This window comes from Microcebus murinus, chromosome 17, assembly GCF_040939455.1.
Source record: "Microcebus murinus isolate Inina chromosome 17, M.murinus_Inina_mat1.0, whole genome shotgun sequence".
In the NCBI taxonomy this organism is placed as follows: Eukaryota; Metazoa; Chordata; class Mammalia; order Primates; family Cheirogaleidae; genus Microcebus; species Microcebus murinus.
Window position 1 is genome coordinate 26,785,866 of NC_134120.1, and position 16,392 is coordinate 26,802,257.

The 16,392-nt window shown below is 44.6% G+C and overlaps 1 protein-coding gene across 3 annotated transcripts in view; it reads right to left on the reverse strand.

Annotated features, from left to right (window-relative positions):
- The window catches only part of SETBP1 (SET binding protein 1), a 359,523-nt gene that overhangs the window by 163,113 nt on the left and 180,018 nt on the right, over positions 1-16,392 (reverse strand). For all 3 annotated transcript variants that reach the window (XM_012790305.3, XM_012790306.3, XM_075993488.1), the window contains one exon: positions 9,311-9,364. In XM_012790305.3, coding sequence (XP_012645759.2) covers positions 9,311-9,364 — 54 coding nt within the window. The remainder of the gene's footprint in view (positions 1-9,310; positions 9,365-16,392) is intronic.

Below are 16,392 nucleotides of genomic sequence, written 5' to 3' on the forward strand. Positions count from 1 at the left end.
TATCCTGATAAAGGATTTGTGAAGAAGAAATCTACTCTCAAGCCCTAAAGGTGGTCTGTGAGTTTGCATTTACTACATTTGAATCATTCCTAGACCTAAGAAGGTATACAGCAAAGTCATGCATCCTACTAACATTTCAGACACGAGAAAGTCTGATGCTATAACTTAAGCTACTCATAAACACAGCCTTTTAGGGTAGAGTTCAAACATCAATGACCAGGCCTCGAGTGAGAAGACTTGCAGGAGAATTTTTAAGCAGCTCATCTTTAGGCCTGTGTACCAAAAGGATTGGAGAGAAAAACAAGAATGAAAAACTGGGAACATAAAAGACAGGGCAGGAGGCACAGAGTAATTGAACCCATTGAAGACCCAAGGAATCACAGAAAGCATCTAATTCTATATCATTTTTGCTAAAGGTACCATTCAAAGTTAATTTGACTGGTTGGCCTCACTTTGTTTATATTTTTATTCCAAAAAGATTTTAAATCAGATTTTGAAAGGATACTCATCATATTTGAACATATTCACAGGAATGACTTGTATTGATTCCCTTAACAAAGTGGAAAAATCTTTTTGCATGTGAATAACCCCATCCTCTCTCAACACCCACCTGCCATCTATCAATTTTCTTGCCTGTGAACTTGTGCACATTAAGTTTATTTTAGGTTGAGCCCACCTGCACATGGCCCTCAGATGGTCAGAACATCTTGGGATTAAGAAACAAAACATTCACTGAGGTCTAAAGAGATTTAGCATCCCAGGAGAGCTTATTAAGACTTCAGAATATTCCACTGAAAAGCCAGACTCTCTGGAAAACACCTGGAGAACTTCTCTCTACAGGACCAAATGCCAATGCTGGTTTTGTTAAAAAAAAAAAAAAATCTACTAAAAACACTATCAAGGCAGGCGGTGCAAAAAATGTATACTGTGGTAGGAAACTGTTGATTTCACATAAGAAAAGTAATAGTGTCAGTTTGGGTTTTAGAGCAACGTGTGTGCATGCATATGAGCAAATATTTTTGTTAATAATGTTCTGTTATCATTACAGATGTCCATGTCTGGTAAGAAAAATAATTAAATGGACTTCCTTAGGAATTATGGAAAAAAGATCCATGTTTTGTGCAGATATCCTAAAAGTAGCAAGAAAGACACTTTTACAGGCAGAACCATTTCTTTTAGGAGGGAACATCATTCTCAATATAAATATTGACAAATATTTGCTTATAGAAGAAAAAGATAAAGCAAGAGTCCAAATCCTATCCTTTTACTAAAACTAGAAGATCTCAACATTGGATAACTAGAAAAGGGCTTTTCAAGAGACATTTGGTGAAGGCCCAGATGTTTTTCCTCCATCCATATTTTTCTGTGGATACTTTGGTAAAACATTATAAAGACAAATTAGTAGGAAAATAATCACATGCTTAGATATCATGGAAACATCAAATTGCTATAAAAGTTCCTAAACATTTTTAGTTTCTAGATATATCACATGGAGGTCCAGTTATGCATAGTTGAAGGACCAGCACTGATTTGCTGCTCATACTCTGCGGAGTGTGGGATCAGAGAGCAAAGACACATGGCAGAGCTGATACAAGGCGAGCCAGGAATAAGCCTGGACAATCAAGGCATGTGTTTACCAAGCAACGGTCTGAGCAAGCAGGACTCCTGGGATCAAGCTCGCTCTAGAAGCCAGGGGAGGCAGTGTGCTAGCCACTCCATGCATTCTCTTTTGGGGAGGTAGTGCTGAATGGTTTTGGCTTTTAGACCCAGAATCTCGGTCTAGAGAAGACCATAAATCCAAACACCATCACTCAGTAGTTTACCATCTTGGGCAAATCTCAATTGTCAAATGGAAATAACAGGGATGAACATGGCGTGGGTTTGGCAGAACTCAAGCTTAGCCATATTCCCTGCCTGGCCCACGGTGTTCCCTGTGAAAGAGGAGTAGGCAGACAGACAACCAGGGTGCTGTGGGCATTGGATTTGAGGGAGCAAGAGAAGCACATGGCACATCCTGGCACAGGATTGCTTCTTGAATGTGAAGTAAAGACTTTGTTGGAGTCTTTACCTAGAAGATGAAGAGGCTGACTTAGATTCAAAGAGCTTCTGAAAATACCAATGTCCAGACCTCATCCAGACCAAATAAATACATATCACCAGGGTTAGGCCTGGATTCCTGTATGTTTCGAAAGCGCCCCCGATAATTCCCGCCTGCAGCCGAGGCTGGGAACAGCTGCTCTTGGGTGCTCAAGCATGTCTTTTCGTTTTCCAATGAGGGTGGGGGAAAGGGAGGGAGTCAGAAGCACCAGCAGCAGGTCTTCCTCTTACACTGCCTTGCTGTGGATGGTTTGTCCCTGAAAAGCAGACTAAATATAATGTAGTGAATTCAAAACAAGCCAACCTGGCCCCTCACTGCTGTGTGTCTGACGCTGCCTACCTCCCCCTCAGCTGGGTTTCTTCCTTTGAGGAAGGGGCAATCAACCTCAGGGATGATCGTTTGGGAGTCTGGAGAAAGAAGAGGATGAGAACAACAGAAATCCTTCACCAAGATGGAAGCATTCAAAATGCCCTGCAGTAACTCCCCTTACGGCTGTTAGACGGAGGAATCACTTTGTCTTGGAACCTGACAAAGATCTAGAAAACTCAACATGATCTACAAAAATGAAGACAGAGCTGCTTGTCCTGGTCTTACCAGTGTCCTGACAGGGTCTCAGCCTTCTTAGGTGTGGAGATAAGGTCAGTTCAAGGTGGTATACCATAAGCGGTTAAGATCACAGATGCCTGAGCCAGATTGCCTGGGTTCAAATCCCACTTCTGGCACTTATGGGCTTTGTGATTTTAACTTCTCTGAGCCTCTGCATGCCTGCTTGTAAGGTGGTGGTAATGTTATAATCGAGCCACAAAAGCAATATAAAGATTAAGTGAGATAAAACATGTAAAGTTCAAAGAACAATTTCGGGCACACATGTACTTCCGGTAAGTCCTTGGCATACGTGTACTCAACCACAGTCAGTGCGAACATGTACTCGCCACATGTAGTCAGTGCAACAACTCCGGTTGAGTCCACCAGAGCTCCCATTTCAATCTTTATAACTGTTGACGCTCAACTTGGAGACAGCAGATGCCCATTCAGAGTTGAGTCAGATAAGAGTGATTTTGTTCTGAAAATCACGCCCAACCCTAGAAGAACAAGCACCCTGGGAACTCAGGGACTTCGGGCTACAAAAGAGAGGAGCTGCCAGACGACCCCAACCCTCCTGCCTGCCCTCTGCCTCCCAGTGCAGGAATGCCCATGTGTAGCAACCAGACATGGAGACCCTCTTCGAGACATCAGCTGCTGTCACGGTCCTTGCTCCACGTCAGCCTTCTTTTTTTTTTTTTTTCTATTTTAGCATATTATGGGGGTATAAGTGTTAAGGTTACGTATATTGCTCATGACCCTTCTCCACTCGAGACAGAGCCTCAAGCATGACCATCCCCCAAATGTTGCACATCTCACTCATTGTGTTTGTATGTACCCAATCCTCTCCTTTTTTATTGGGAGATGAGCACAGCTAGGATTTCATTCCACTCAGAAACTCCACAGTCACAGCTTCCTAATGAGTAGCTCCTCTTCACCAAATGTTTGCAGGTTTTGCATTCAAAACTCCTGGGTTCAGACTCACGGAGCCCAGGATTTTTTGCAAACGGTTTTGTCTGCTGGTGACCTCTGGGTAGGGCAGACTGTGGGGGCCGGAGGAAAATAGAGTAAGGGTTCATGTGGGAAAGACAAAACCCTCCTCCTCTGGACACTTCATTCTTAACCCAGGAATGAACACTGCATTTCCACTGGGCCCTCATCTTGGTTAACAGCATCCCCCATTCTCCAGCCACCCAAGCAGCTGCCAGGTCTGCTCATTCTGCCTCCATACTCTGTCACTTCCCCACCGTCCCCAGCTTCATTCCTCCCCATTTCTCGTATGAGCCAATAGCACAGGCTTATTGCTGAATGGCCTCTTCATCTCATCGCATATTCTGCCAAAGCAAAAATATTCTGGCATCACCGTTCTGACTCTCCCCTGCCCTCAAACCTTCAATGGCTCCCACTGTCTTCAGAAGGGTGCCAAAATCCAAACTCTGCATCCCGATTCAAATAAATCAATGGTAAAATGGTATGTTGAGATGATCAGAAAAATCTGAATATAGACTGATTATTAGAAAATATTAAAGAATTACTGTTAATTTTGATAGGTGTGATAATGGCATTGTGAGTTCATACATTTTTAAGGCCCTTATTTGCTAGAAAAGCTAGCTGAATTATTATTTATGACTGAAATAACATGATGACTGGGATTTGTTTTATAGTACTCACCCCAAAATTAAAATTAAAAACCCAAGTAGGTGGGAGCATAGATGAAGTAAGATTGGCAAAATGGTAATGACTGTTGAATCGGGCCCAGTGGTGTGCTGTGGTCAGCTCGTATCAGCTCTGGAGGGCTAACTGTCAGAGACTTTGCAAACAGTTGCTAAACCTGGTAGCGCAGAAGTGGTCACGATGGGGATATTTACACGACAGAAAGATATTTACAAGACAGAAAGCAGCAAGTGTTATAAATTTGGGTCTTTTTTTTAGCAGCATATCATTGAAGTCGGATGATAAGTATGCGGGTTTATTGTACTATCACACCTACTTTTGTGTAAGTTTGAAAACTGAAATCACGGTTAATTTTTTTTTTTTTAATTCCAACTATTTTTCTAGACTTTTAAGACCCAAAATTTATTTGGCCCCACCTGAATTCACAAGTAACTTCTCACCATGATGCCTGGCAGGCAGAGCAGTGAAACCACTTCCAGGCTCCGGAACACAGCCCGAGCATCGCTGCCCTTGGCTGAGCCTTCACCCAGGGCTTCTCCTGCCCTGGGATAAGTTCACCGCGTCACTTCCCTCTCGCCGATCTTGGCCCAGGTACCATGGCATTTCTGCCTGGAAGACTTTCCTGCTTGCTCCATCCAGATACAATTTCTCTTACGTCTGAATTTTTAATTAATCTATCCGTACTTCTCTAATGGAAGAGAAAACTGAGTTCGCTGTGGGTACCAGGATGCCTTCATAGGCACTACCTCGTTTCATCCTCACAAAGCTGTGAAATAAGCTGCACAACTCTTTTGATTAATAAAGCAAATGAGAGAAGTTAGGCAACTTTTCTAGGGTCACAAAGTTACTATTGTTGGCAGAACATTCCAGAACTGTCAGCTTCTGGAGAAGGGTATGGAGCCCTTCTCTAAAGGGCTTCCATGAGTGTCTTTGGAATGAAATGACGACTATGTGATTGACAGCTCTGTCTTTTCCACACTGAAAAATGTTTTCCTGTGTGTCCTGGTGGATTCTCTCCTTACTTTTTTTTCACTACAAGTTACCCTTGACCACAATAGCAATTAACAGTTTAGAAACTCATTAAAAATGGCTGCCCTTCAAAGGCAGCTATTATGCTTGCCCCAGACTTGAAATGATACTCTATTTTTCCTAAAGGAAGTGTCTTCTTCTCTGAGACAATGGAGAGTTTATGCAGCAGGTGAGGTCCAAGGCTCCCAGTCTGTGCTCTCCTGTGTCAGGGATGGTCTCTATAAGGTCACCGTCCAACACTGTGGCTGGGGACAGAGAATCTGTGTCTGAATTCGGTCCCCATGCTATGTTTATTTCTGTACCACATCAGCCACCTGAGCCTTGCAAGCAGGCACACAAGCCTGTGGGTGTCACACACGGGCACTTTACTGTAAAGTTTGAGCAACTTGCACATCCCTACAGCAAACCAAGTAATAAAAAAGAAATAAATGCCAAGAAGCCTTGGATACTATTCATAGTTGTATCCTAGATACAGCTGAATCCCAGTGTTTGCCTTGGAGTGCTCCTGGGGGCCTCAGCCTACAAAAGGAATGGAATGGCCAACAAGAGGGGAGGGGTGAGTGAATGATGGCACTGGTGACTAGTACAAGAATGGCCGGATGCTAGATTTTCCAGTGACATGGAAAACACGCAAACAAACAAAAACTAGGCAACAAAGAAATATAAACTATGATACCAATTTAAAAAAATTCAACACGTGTACGTCTTCATAGAACAAGAATCGGATGATTATACCTCAAAATGTCATCATCTGTGTTTCAGAGGTAAAATAGTGGGAGATTTTTTTAGCTTGTGTTTTTCTGTGTATTATAAATTTCTAAAATGAGCACTTAGAGCTTTGATATTAGAGGGGAAAAAAAGAACAAAAAGAAAAATGGACAGGAACACATACGGTTATTGTGCTTTCAGTAAAGAAAATTAGATGCCAGCTCTTATTCCTCTTAAGGGTGGAAAGAACAGGTCTGGTGGGATGAAAGGAGATGAGGGTTCTCATTTCCAATCCTCCAAAGACTAAAAAGGAGCGGACTCAAGTGTGTCTTTTGCTTCAAAAGGCAAAAGCAACAGGATGTTAGAAAATTAAAGGCGATGTGTTTGTGGGCAGAAGAGTCAGGGTGGTTTAGGTGTGAGTTTCAGAAGCTTTTCCATCTGTGCCTTTAAAACTTGCTGAGAATAGTACCCAGCTACCAGCACCAGGCCGGCTCTAGCGGGCAGCTCTGCCCTGTGCTCCAGAGGCCAGGCTCCCCGGCCTCTGCGAAGACCATCCACCGCTTACACACAATACCTGGCTCTACCTGCAAAGTCATGTGTTTATTTGCAGGAACAATCATGGTGTCTTTAGAAACCAATAGCCGTGGGGAGAAAGGCAGACACATATTCATTCCTTACCTTCTTCCTTTTTATCTGGATGCAGAGAGAAGGACAGTGACAGACAGAACCGCCCAGCCCAATACAGAGCCACTGCTCTTCACACCTTCAAAGTCATCGAAGATCAGTGATTAGAGAGGAAATCATAACTATCTTCCTCAAGAGCCTGCAGCAGGTACAGGCATCAAGAAAACAAAAAACAAAAACAAAAAAAAACAAAAATACCTCTACATTCAAGTGATAACTGTGAAACATGCAAAAGCTGAGAAGTCACATACAATTATCCCAGGGAGGGATCCTCAGTGAGTTCCCTCCTGACAGTCAATGACGGGTCCTGGAAGGGAACACACCCATGAATTATCGCGTGGGGCTCAGTTTCATCTGGAACCCAAAGAGAGAAGGGGAAAGACAACAACAGAAGCTGACAATTAGGTGCAGTGAGGCTGGAGGGGGCAGCCCCAAACACGTGGACGGCTTTCTGCTTCTGTTTGAAAAAGCGCCCAAAAGTGTGGTGTTGACTTGAGACACATCCGGGCCTTTTTGAATTAGGAAGAACACTGCAGAATTAACTTTGATCTGGGCATTATACCCTGGCCACAAATTTCCCAGGACTTCCTGGCCTTGGGAACAGGCATCTTGAGGAGTGAGAACATGCATTTATGCTTCCAGCCTCAGGGGGATGACACACACATGGAACAGTATGGAAAGAAAGGCTGCACAGAAGCAAGGGAGCGAGCCACCTGCCCTGCAAACTGTGGGGTGTCTGCGGGGGAGCGTGGAAGCTGTTGGCCCCCTCAAATGTTATGGACGCACCTCTACTTATATTTAACATTTCCTTCACTTAATAGTTGATTTTAAATCCAATATCTATAAAATGCATCTCAACACATGATTAGCTCAGAAAGAAGCTATGCCCAAATTGCAAACACACACACACACACACACACACACACACACACACACACACACACACAGACACAAACATAACTTTCATAAACTCGGTCTCCACTGTGTGTTCTTTTCAAGTGGCAGAACAACATCACAACAAGCCCTTTTTCCATTCATTTTTCTACATTTTCAGTTAAAAGAAATCTTTGGCTGGGATGCTATACTCTGTGAGTGTAGGTGCGGTGTGGAGGTGGGTGGGGTACGGGTAAATGTTGCTTTTCTTTTGTTTTGGTTTCACATTCCCTTAGCCCAGCTGGAAGTTTCTATGACTATGTGAGCAAGTACTTTAATTAATTATCAGTTTTCAACAGTTGCCAAAAAGGCATCCTGGCTATCTATGTCTAAAACCTCATTGCATCCTTGCCAAAAGGATCAACAAAGCTGTGATGAAAACACCCCGAGCTGGTATATGGATCTATCTCCAACTGAAGGCACTGATGGGGACCTTTATTGGCTAATTCTCTTCCCCTCACCACTCACTGTCCCCTGTCTGTTCCTGTCCCTAGCTCTCTGTGTATCTGGCACTACTTTGCACTAGGCCTTGGGTCCTCGGCTTCCCCAGCAGTTAAAACTCACAGACTATCACCCCCATGGGAGAAGTGTAGTGAGGGTGCAGCGAGCTCCTGGATGTGAAACACATTTAAAGAAGAAAACATTCCCAAATACGTGGAATTCCTGCCATTGGAAAATTACTTGCTGTACTCCCAGAAGTTCACTGCCAATAGCTATGATGCATTTTCCCCCAAGGTACAGCACTGCGGGATCTTGAGGCAGGTGCTGAGTTGGAGGGTGACAGAAAGTTTCATCTTGAAAGGGAGACAGGGGGAGGAACTATCCCACAACTATCCCCCCCCCCGGATTTACCATCCTTTGTGTACATATTTCTCCTACACTGGGATCTATGGGAGAAAGCAAGGGTTCTGCATGTCTGGTGTGTATTTGTGATACATGTGTTGGTGTTTGTGTGTAGACAGTGTAGACAGAATATCAACCACCCTTCCAGACACGGGGGTCAGGGGGTGATGTTCTATCTTCATCCCTGCCAAGAAGGTCCCCAGAAAGCCCTTGCAGCACCCTTTTATCATTTTCCCATGGCAACCTCCAAACACCACTCAGGCCAGAGATACAGTGGCCCATTGCCTAACCAAGATCAGCAAAACTCAACTGTCTGCCTCTCCGGGTGTCTGAGATTAACCTGGACACCAGATCATGACAGCAAAGCATTTGCACAGGAAGATTACAGAAATGTGAGTATCCTGTCCGAAAAGAGAGAAATACAGAGGAGAACCCCAGCTCCAACTCCCCCACTTCCTTTGGTTTAACTCTTTCCTAAGCTGAGTCACCCAGCATCCAACATTCCAAGCATCTTGATTAGATTTTTTATTGCTATAAAACAGTAGGAGAAAGCAAGCAGAGAGAGGTGGTTTTGTCCATGGTGGGATGAGACAGGAGTGAAGAGAGAGAGCAAGCTCCCAGGTCATCTTCACAATTCGCACCTTGAGCCACAGAAGCTAAGGTGGGGGTTTTTGTCCTGGCTCCAAGTGTGTTTGTTGACAACCAAATTACAGAGCATCTCGTTCTCCCAGACTGCATGAAAGCATCAACAGGACTTACCTGTGGCTGAAATCCTTTGAGGTCACTGGCTGCAAGGTCACTGGCTGTGAGGAGCTGGAAAAGAACAAAGGGATTTTCCTTAGTGACACTTCTCAAAGTTTGCATATGGTAACCCCACGGCAACTGACTGGCAATGGAGTCACCATAGCCTGGATTGGGGCTAAAGAAGCAGGATCCCAAAGGACGAATGTGAGATTTCTGGGCTAGGACTTTAGACTCAATGGCTCTCCCACTGCGTATGAACCACATCTCCAACTTCTCTGCCCTTTCCTGCCTTCTTTCTATGTGCTGCCAGTTCTTCAAAGGGCCTTAAATTAGGAATCAAGGGCTATGGATGGCCTTCAGCAGGTGCACAGACTCTCCGAAATTGTAAGTGTAATTACATGTGATTCTATAGATGGAATAGTGTCCTTAGGGAGAGAGGACTTGGCTTTCTTCTTGCTATCAAAGTAGTCTGATACAAGTTAACAATTGTAACTTGTAGTGATACAAGTTAACAATTACTGCTTCAGCCTGGCCATGGTGGCTCACACCTGTAATCCTAGAACTCTGGGAGGCCAAGGAGGGAGGATTGCATGAGCTTAGGAGTTCAAGACCAGCCTGAGCAAGAGCGAGACCCCATCTCTACCATAAATAGAAAGAAATTAGCCAAACAACTAAAAATAGAAAAAATTAGCCGGGCACGGTGGCGCCTGCCTGTAGTCTCAGCTATCTGGGAGGCTGAACAGTAGGATTGCTTGAGCCCAGGAGTTTGAGGTTGCTGTGAGCTAGGATGATGCCATAGCACTCTAGCCCAGGCAAGAGAGTGAGACTCTATCTAAAAAAAAAAAGAATTACTGCTTCAGAGACAATTAAAGACCTAACTCCTCTAAGAGGGTTTATGTTCTTTTTTTTTTTTTTAAATCAGCTCCGTAAAAATGACCCTCTCCTCATCACACTTATTTGTGACTCAGTTTCCCTTTGTCATACGGTACCTATGATTTTATACACTATTTAGGTGTTCATAGTTTATGCTTCAACCAATCATATGCAAATTAAAGGATAAGAGTCAGGCATATCTATTTTTTGCACTCCTGTGTCTAATCAATATTAAAAGGTTTTAATATTGATTGATCAAGGTTTTAAATATTTTTGTATCCTTTCTAGGGTTTTGTCCCAGAAAACACTGAATAAAAATATATGATTAATTAACAAAATAATGCCATTCTTTATTATTTCTTAAAAATGCTAGGAAAGTGTGAGATAAAGAGGGAAAAAAAGGGCAGAGGCTTATTTTTATTCAAGGAGGGTGACTGCTAGCTTTGTTAGGCCTGGAGAGCATCTGTGAAAAATAGGAAAGATTTCATGTTTGCTGTGACAATATTTTGCTTGGGTCAAAAAAAGAGAGGGAGTCATGCTGAGCTCTCAGGCCTCCAGCCTTCAGAAAAGCTCCACTGGATTTCTCAGCTTCCCTCAATGACTCTGCCAAAAATGGTGCTTATGTGATGCTGAAGCTGGAATGCAGAAGGAAGGAGGTGGAGGAGGTAAAAACTGCTCTGTACCCCAACACCCTGTCCTGGGGGGCTAGATTTCCCATGTCAAAGGCATCTCTCTGAGTGAGCAGCACCATCCTGGTGGATGTGACAAACTGGCAAGCAACTGACATCCTGGTGCATGTAACAAAATAGGCAAGCAACAACCCATCAGGCCACTTGACCAGGCACTGAGAGTCAAACATAATTATGGATCTAGTCCCTGCCTTCAAGGAGCCTACAGTGTGGCTGCAGGATCAGACATGTCTTTGTCCACATGAGCAGAGTGCAGAAGATTATAAGCATCACCCTGGGGGGATGAGATAAGAGAGGTCAGGGTGGGGTTGTTGAAATAAGATGAAGTTTGAATTCAACCTTGAAAAATGGGAAGGTGGCAGGGTAGGTAAGGAAGGCTCCCCACGTGGGAGCAGTAGGAACAACAGAGACATGGAACAGGGACTGACTAGTTCCAACACACTGCCCAGCCCAGTGCATCTGTGAAATGCCAAGCCACAGCCTACTTTAAGGTGAAAGGGAAGGAATTATAATGAGTTGAGGTTAGCCCGGGTGCCTGGCACACTGCTTGCTGCTTTATATAATTTTTCTTTCTTAATCACAAGTCCCTCGTGAGATAGAGAGTATCTCCACTTTGCGGATGGAAAAAGTTGAGACTTAGGGAAGTTCAATGACATTTCCCAGACCTCACAGGTAGTACCTATAGGTAGAATTGAATTCCAAAACTATATTTTTCTCAGAGCTCATGCTTTTTCTCCTTTAATAAGATGCCTCTGAATTAGAGCTTGTTGGGGATCACGTGTTGAGAAGACATGGCATAGGAAAATAGCTCAGTGCCACAGTATTAGTCACAGGAGCCACAGATAGTAACATAAAGCCTGTGTTTTTATGAGTGACTCTTAACTCTTCCTCTCAGAAATAATATTTAATTGGTAATGACCATCTACTCTTCTGAATTTATCAGTACAACCTTGGCCTCTAACTTGAGGTTGTGATGAAGCTGGGGAAAAGGGACAGAAGGGCTGGGGTGAGGTGTGAGCATGAGAGTGGCCACTCCCAGGTGTTAGCACATTGGAATCAGAGCTCAAATTCCCCAGGCCCTGGGAGCACAACAGCTGACAGAATCTTCCCACTGCTGTCAATGGGGTTCACCAGGTAGGCGGGAGACATGAGAACACAACTAGTTCCTCTTAGTGCTGAGATTCCTCACCTGAACATAAACCACAAAGGTGTGCAAAGCATCAAGTATGCAAGACTTCCTCATGTCAGTGGTTTTGGGATTGAGAAATGACAAGATCCAGTTGTTTGATTGGCAACAGAGATAACAGCATCATTGGTTATTATTCTTTATGACTCAAACTCCAAAATGTTAAGCTTTATCCCACCCTCCCCTTAGATCCTCTTTTCTTCTCTTAAGAAAAAGCCAACTGCACACAGTTTAATTCTTAATTTTTGACAAGTTACGTTTTGTGCTGTTGTTGTATATGTTTTCCTTTGCTCTTTTTTCCCACCTAACGAGAACATGCCCGACAAGACCACGTCTAACAAGACTATTGTTTATATCTTATGTAAATTCTGCATTTCTCAACATGTTGAAAAGAGTCTGGACATGCAGTTAGTCACTAAATAACCTGTTAGTCAACTGCATTAAAAAGAACATGGAGGATATTGTCAGCCCAGAGGCGAGGACCAGAGTAGCTAAAATGCTGAGCCCCGAGAACACAGGTGCGAGGGACAGGTTTGAGACGTTCTCCAGACTGACAAAAGGAAATGGCACTTAGCACCTAGACGTTTCCTGCATGAAGGAGGCACTCGAATATTTGAAGGAATCAATCCACTCAGATAATGGGGACGGGTTTTACTAGAGAATGTTTTCTGATACTTCAGTGTAGACGTCGGAGGTTACGTTTAAGGAAGAACAGTACGAAAGTGAAAGAGCCGAATGGTGAATGAATCCACCACCAGAGAGAGACAGTGGGATCTCTCCTTCCTGTGGATGAAACAGTGACATGGGAAACTGTCCCATCCCAGGGCAGATGTGGCAGCTTCTCAGCTGGTGGGTGGGCAGATGCAGGGATGCGATGTCAGAGATGGTAGCGACGTAACTTCTATAACTTCTGAATTCCTTTACCTTGGGGATGCTGAATGTTTCACTCATAATCTAGTGTGCATTGAAGGTGTTATCTGACCTGGGAAACACCCAAAGGCAAGTCCTGTGATCTCTCCCCTAACAGGTCCTGAAAGGCAGGTATGCAGACGCCCGTCTTTGGTCCATCAAGCCACGACTCCCAGCCTGCCTGGCTGCTGGGTTCTAGCCACTGCTGTAACCAGATGCATGAGCTCTTGGGTCAAATATAGGCCTTGCACCTTGAATACTCCACTTTCCAAAGTGAAATACATTCACTAGAAGTCTACACATTCTTGTACCTAGGAAAGGAGAAGCAGCCAACTCTCGGGCACTAAAATATGGTGCTCCGGTGTGGATTAGAAATATAGGACAAGATCACAGACCATATAGATCTGGACCTCCGTAAAAGAGTTCCAGTCTTACAGTGCCAGGGCCTGAGGAAGGCAGCTGAAGCAGATGAGAAAATCACTGTGTCCTCATTGTGTCCCCAGAGGAGCCCCCCCACCCTGCTGGGGAACTGGGGTGAGGAAATGTTATATATACAGAGGTCTCCACTATGTCCTCCTCTCTCTTCCTTCAACTAGAATGGCTCTGCTTTTCTCTGTTTCTTGTACACAACTCCATTTGTAAATGAATGTTTTGGCACTAAAACATTTTAAAACTCCAGACTAAGTCTGTATTTTGCAGAAGAAGAAGCTGATAAGTGACATTTTCGAGATTGCCTTGCTACTGAGCAACAGGCTTGGGTGGGTCCACTGACTCCCAGCCCCTCTGCAGAAACCTTATGTGGAGATAGTATGTCCAGTCCAGCTCTAACACCCAGACATAACCAGCTGCAGATTTCCGCCCTGAAGCTGGAATAGATGTGCTCAGGAATTCAGGGGAAACTGAGGCACGGTCAAGAAGAAGTAAGTGAGTCCCTCCCCAAAACCACTGCCTTAAAAAGCACCAATCCCGACCTTTCTCCACTGCCTCCCCCTTGGACCCTGTGCCCGCTCAGTCCCACGGGGAAATAGTTCACTACTCACGGCAGCCTCACTGCCTAGGGAGGGATCCAAGACAGGGAGGCAGCGAGAGGGAGGAAAATGAAATCCGCCATGGCTCCAGGGACTTCAATCAGGCTGAAGTTAATGAAAAGGATCCTGCCTTTTCCCAGGATGGTTAAATGTCTGCACTGCTCCCAGCTAGAGGGTTGAGAGGGTGCGGGGGAGAGGGCAGGCAGAATTACATTTAAAAGGCAAAGGAAGGAGAAAATTCTTTCATCTCCCTGGTGGAGCTAGGCAGTGTTCCTGGGGCCCTGCTCAGACCAATCTCATTTCCTGACACGTCTTGCTGCTCTCTGGAACAGTCCACGTTCAAAATATTAGGAGGACGACCCTGCTTTCCATTTTTGAGGAGCTGCAGTTTCTCTTGGCATAAATTCAGGTTTTTATTTATTTTTTATTTTATTTTTATTTTTTTTTGTCTCTCCAAGCTCGAGGAGAGGGTGGGGAGGAAGAAGCTGTGGGGCCCTAAGGAGGTGAGAAGAGAAATCCATCCAGCTTCCCCAGCAGAGACACTTTGCTCTCTTGTCCCCTTACTTCTCTGCTCTCTGAAAAGGATTCTTTCCTTTGCTGCAGCCAGGATTCCCTCATGACCTCCACTGACCTACGACTGTCCCTCCAACTGCTGCCCTCCTATCTGCAAGCTTCTGTAGTCTCTAAAGCTTCCCCATGGGAGGGGAAGAGGCCGTTCTATCTTTCTCCCTCTGTTCTCTGTCCTACGCCCTGGGACAAACATCACACCCCCTGTGTTGGTCTTTTATCAAAGGTATGCACCCCATCTGGGGACCATCGTATATCCACACCAATCCTGCTGGCTGACCGAGGACACTGGGAAGGGAGTCACTGACATGAAAGTGGAGGTGGGGATGTGGGTCCATGCTGGACATCTGGACAAGGTGAAGCCGGGTGGCCACAAGGGCTCTCCAAGTCATTTTCTCTTCCCAGATATCCCCTCCCTTGTGGGTTCCAGCAGTAGATTCTGGCACATGAAATGGATGGACAGATGGACTGAGGCACAGGTAGGTAGGTAGGCAAATAAAGGAAAAGGACAATGATGGCTTTGAGCCATGTGGTAAATGGCTCATTTTCAAATTTTCCCTAAAAAATACCACCCTTTCTTTAAATGAACCTTCTACTTCACCTCCCTCTTTTCAATCTGTCCTTCTTTCCTGTCCAATTTTTTTGGGAAATGGATCTTCTTCTCCTTTTTTATTTTGTGTCAACTTGCTTCTTACTTTGACTGTAGGATGGAAGCTGAACTCCATCCCATTCCAATTCCTCAACCCACAAAACAGTTCAGAAAATCAGGAACAACAGATCCATCCATGTGTACGCGCACAACCCAAAGAAAGTTTTAGATGTCCAGCCAGCTGGAGACTGAGGGATGCTGACAGGGGGAGGAGGACTTACAAGGTATGTCAGGGGTGGGAACAGAGGAAAGGGCAAGAGTCCGAGGAAGCCTTTCACTGAGCAATAGGCTCTGGGGCCACCAGCTGGGATGGAGCCCACACATCTACTGGGACTATAAAAGAAAATAAGGAAATTGTAATGAGGGAGGTGAACCAGGAAGCAACAGGTTGCTAGTCTTCCCAGGGATGGCAAATAGAACGCTATCATACAAAAGAACATTTGACTTGGAGGGAGAAAACTTGTGTCCTAGCTCTGGTTCTGTATAACTCACTGTGGGATCCATCATGGGATCATCAACCTATTCAGGTCTCATTTTGCCACCTGTAGAAATGAATGCCATGTTCCCTCTGGCCCTCCCCTGCCAGCACCCCAAAGTGCCCCTCTCACCTCAGGGATGAAAAGAGACGAGACGGATGGAGGGGTCACTATCTATTCTCTCCCTTCTAGCAACACTCCCCCTAAAACACACACCTCTCTGTGAGCCTGTATACACTTTCTGGAAAAAATCCTAATCAGAAGGATGGAGAGGAGGATAGTGAGATGGCCTTGTGCTGCTTCTCCTTTATTGGTTTACAAATAGAAACAAGGTTAGGTGACAACTCAGACTGCTATATGAGTTCCCCATCCCAGTGAGGCTGATGTCAAATCCACATCCATGCTAAAGTTAAACAACCTTCCAAATCCAAAGGTACTACTAGTTCTAAGGGCCAAGGCATTGGGGGTGTGTAGTATAGAGACCAGGGGGCTGAATTCATATCCGCCTAAGATGCAAGTTATACACTCAAAGCTGCCATCCTAGCTGAGCTGTGTCCTTTAGCTAAATTCCCTCAGCCTCGTGGAATTTGAAAGGTTAAACTTGAAACCACTGACGCCTCCAGTCTTAATTTCAGCTCCCTTCTTAAAGAGCAACAAGGATGACTAATAATAACTTTGTGTGTAACTCCAAGAAAGCGTGGTCTTAATTGCTTATATTTT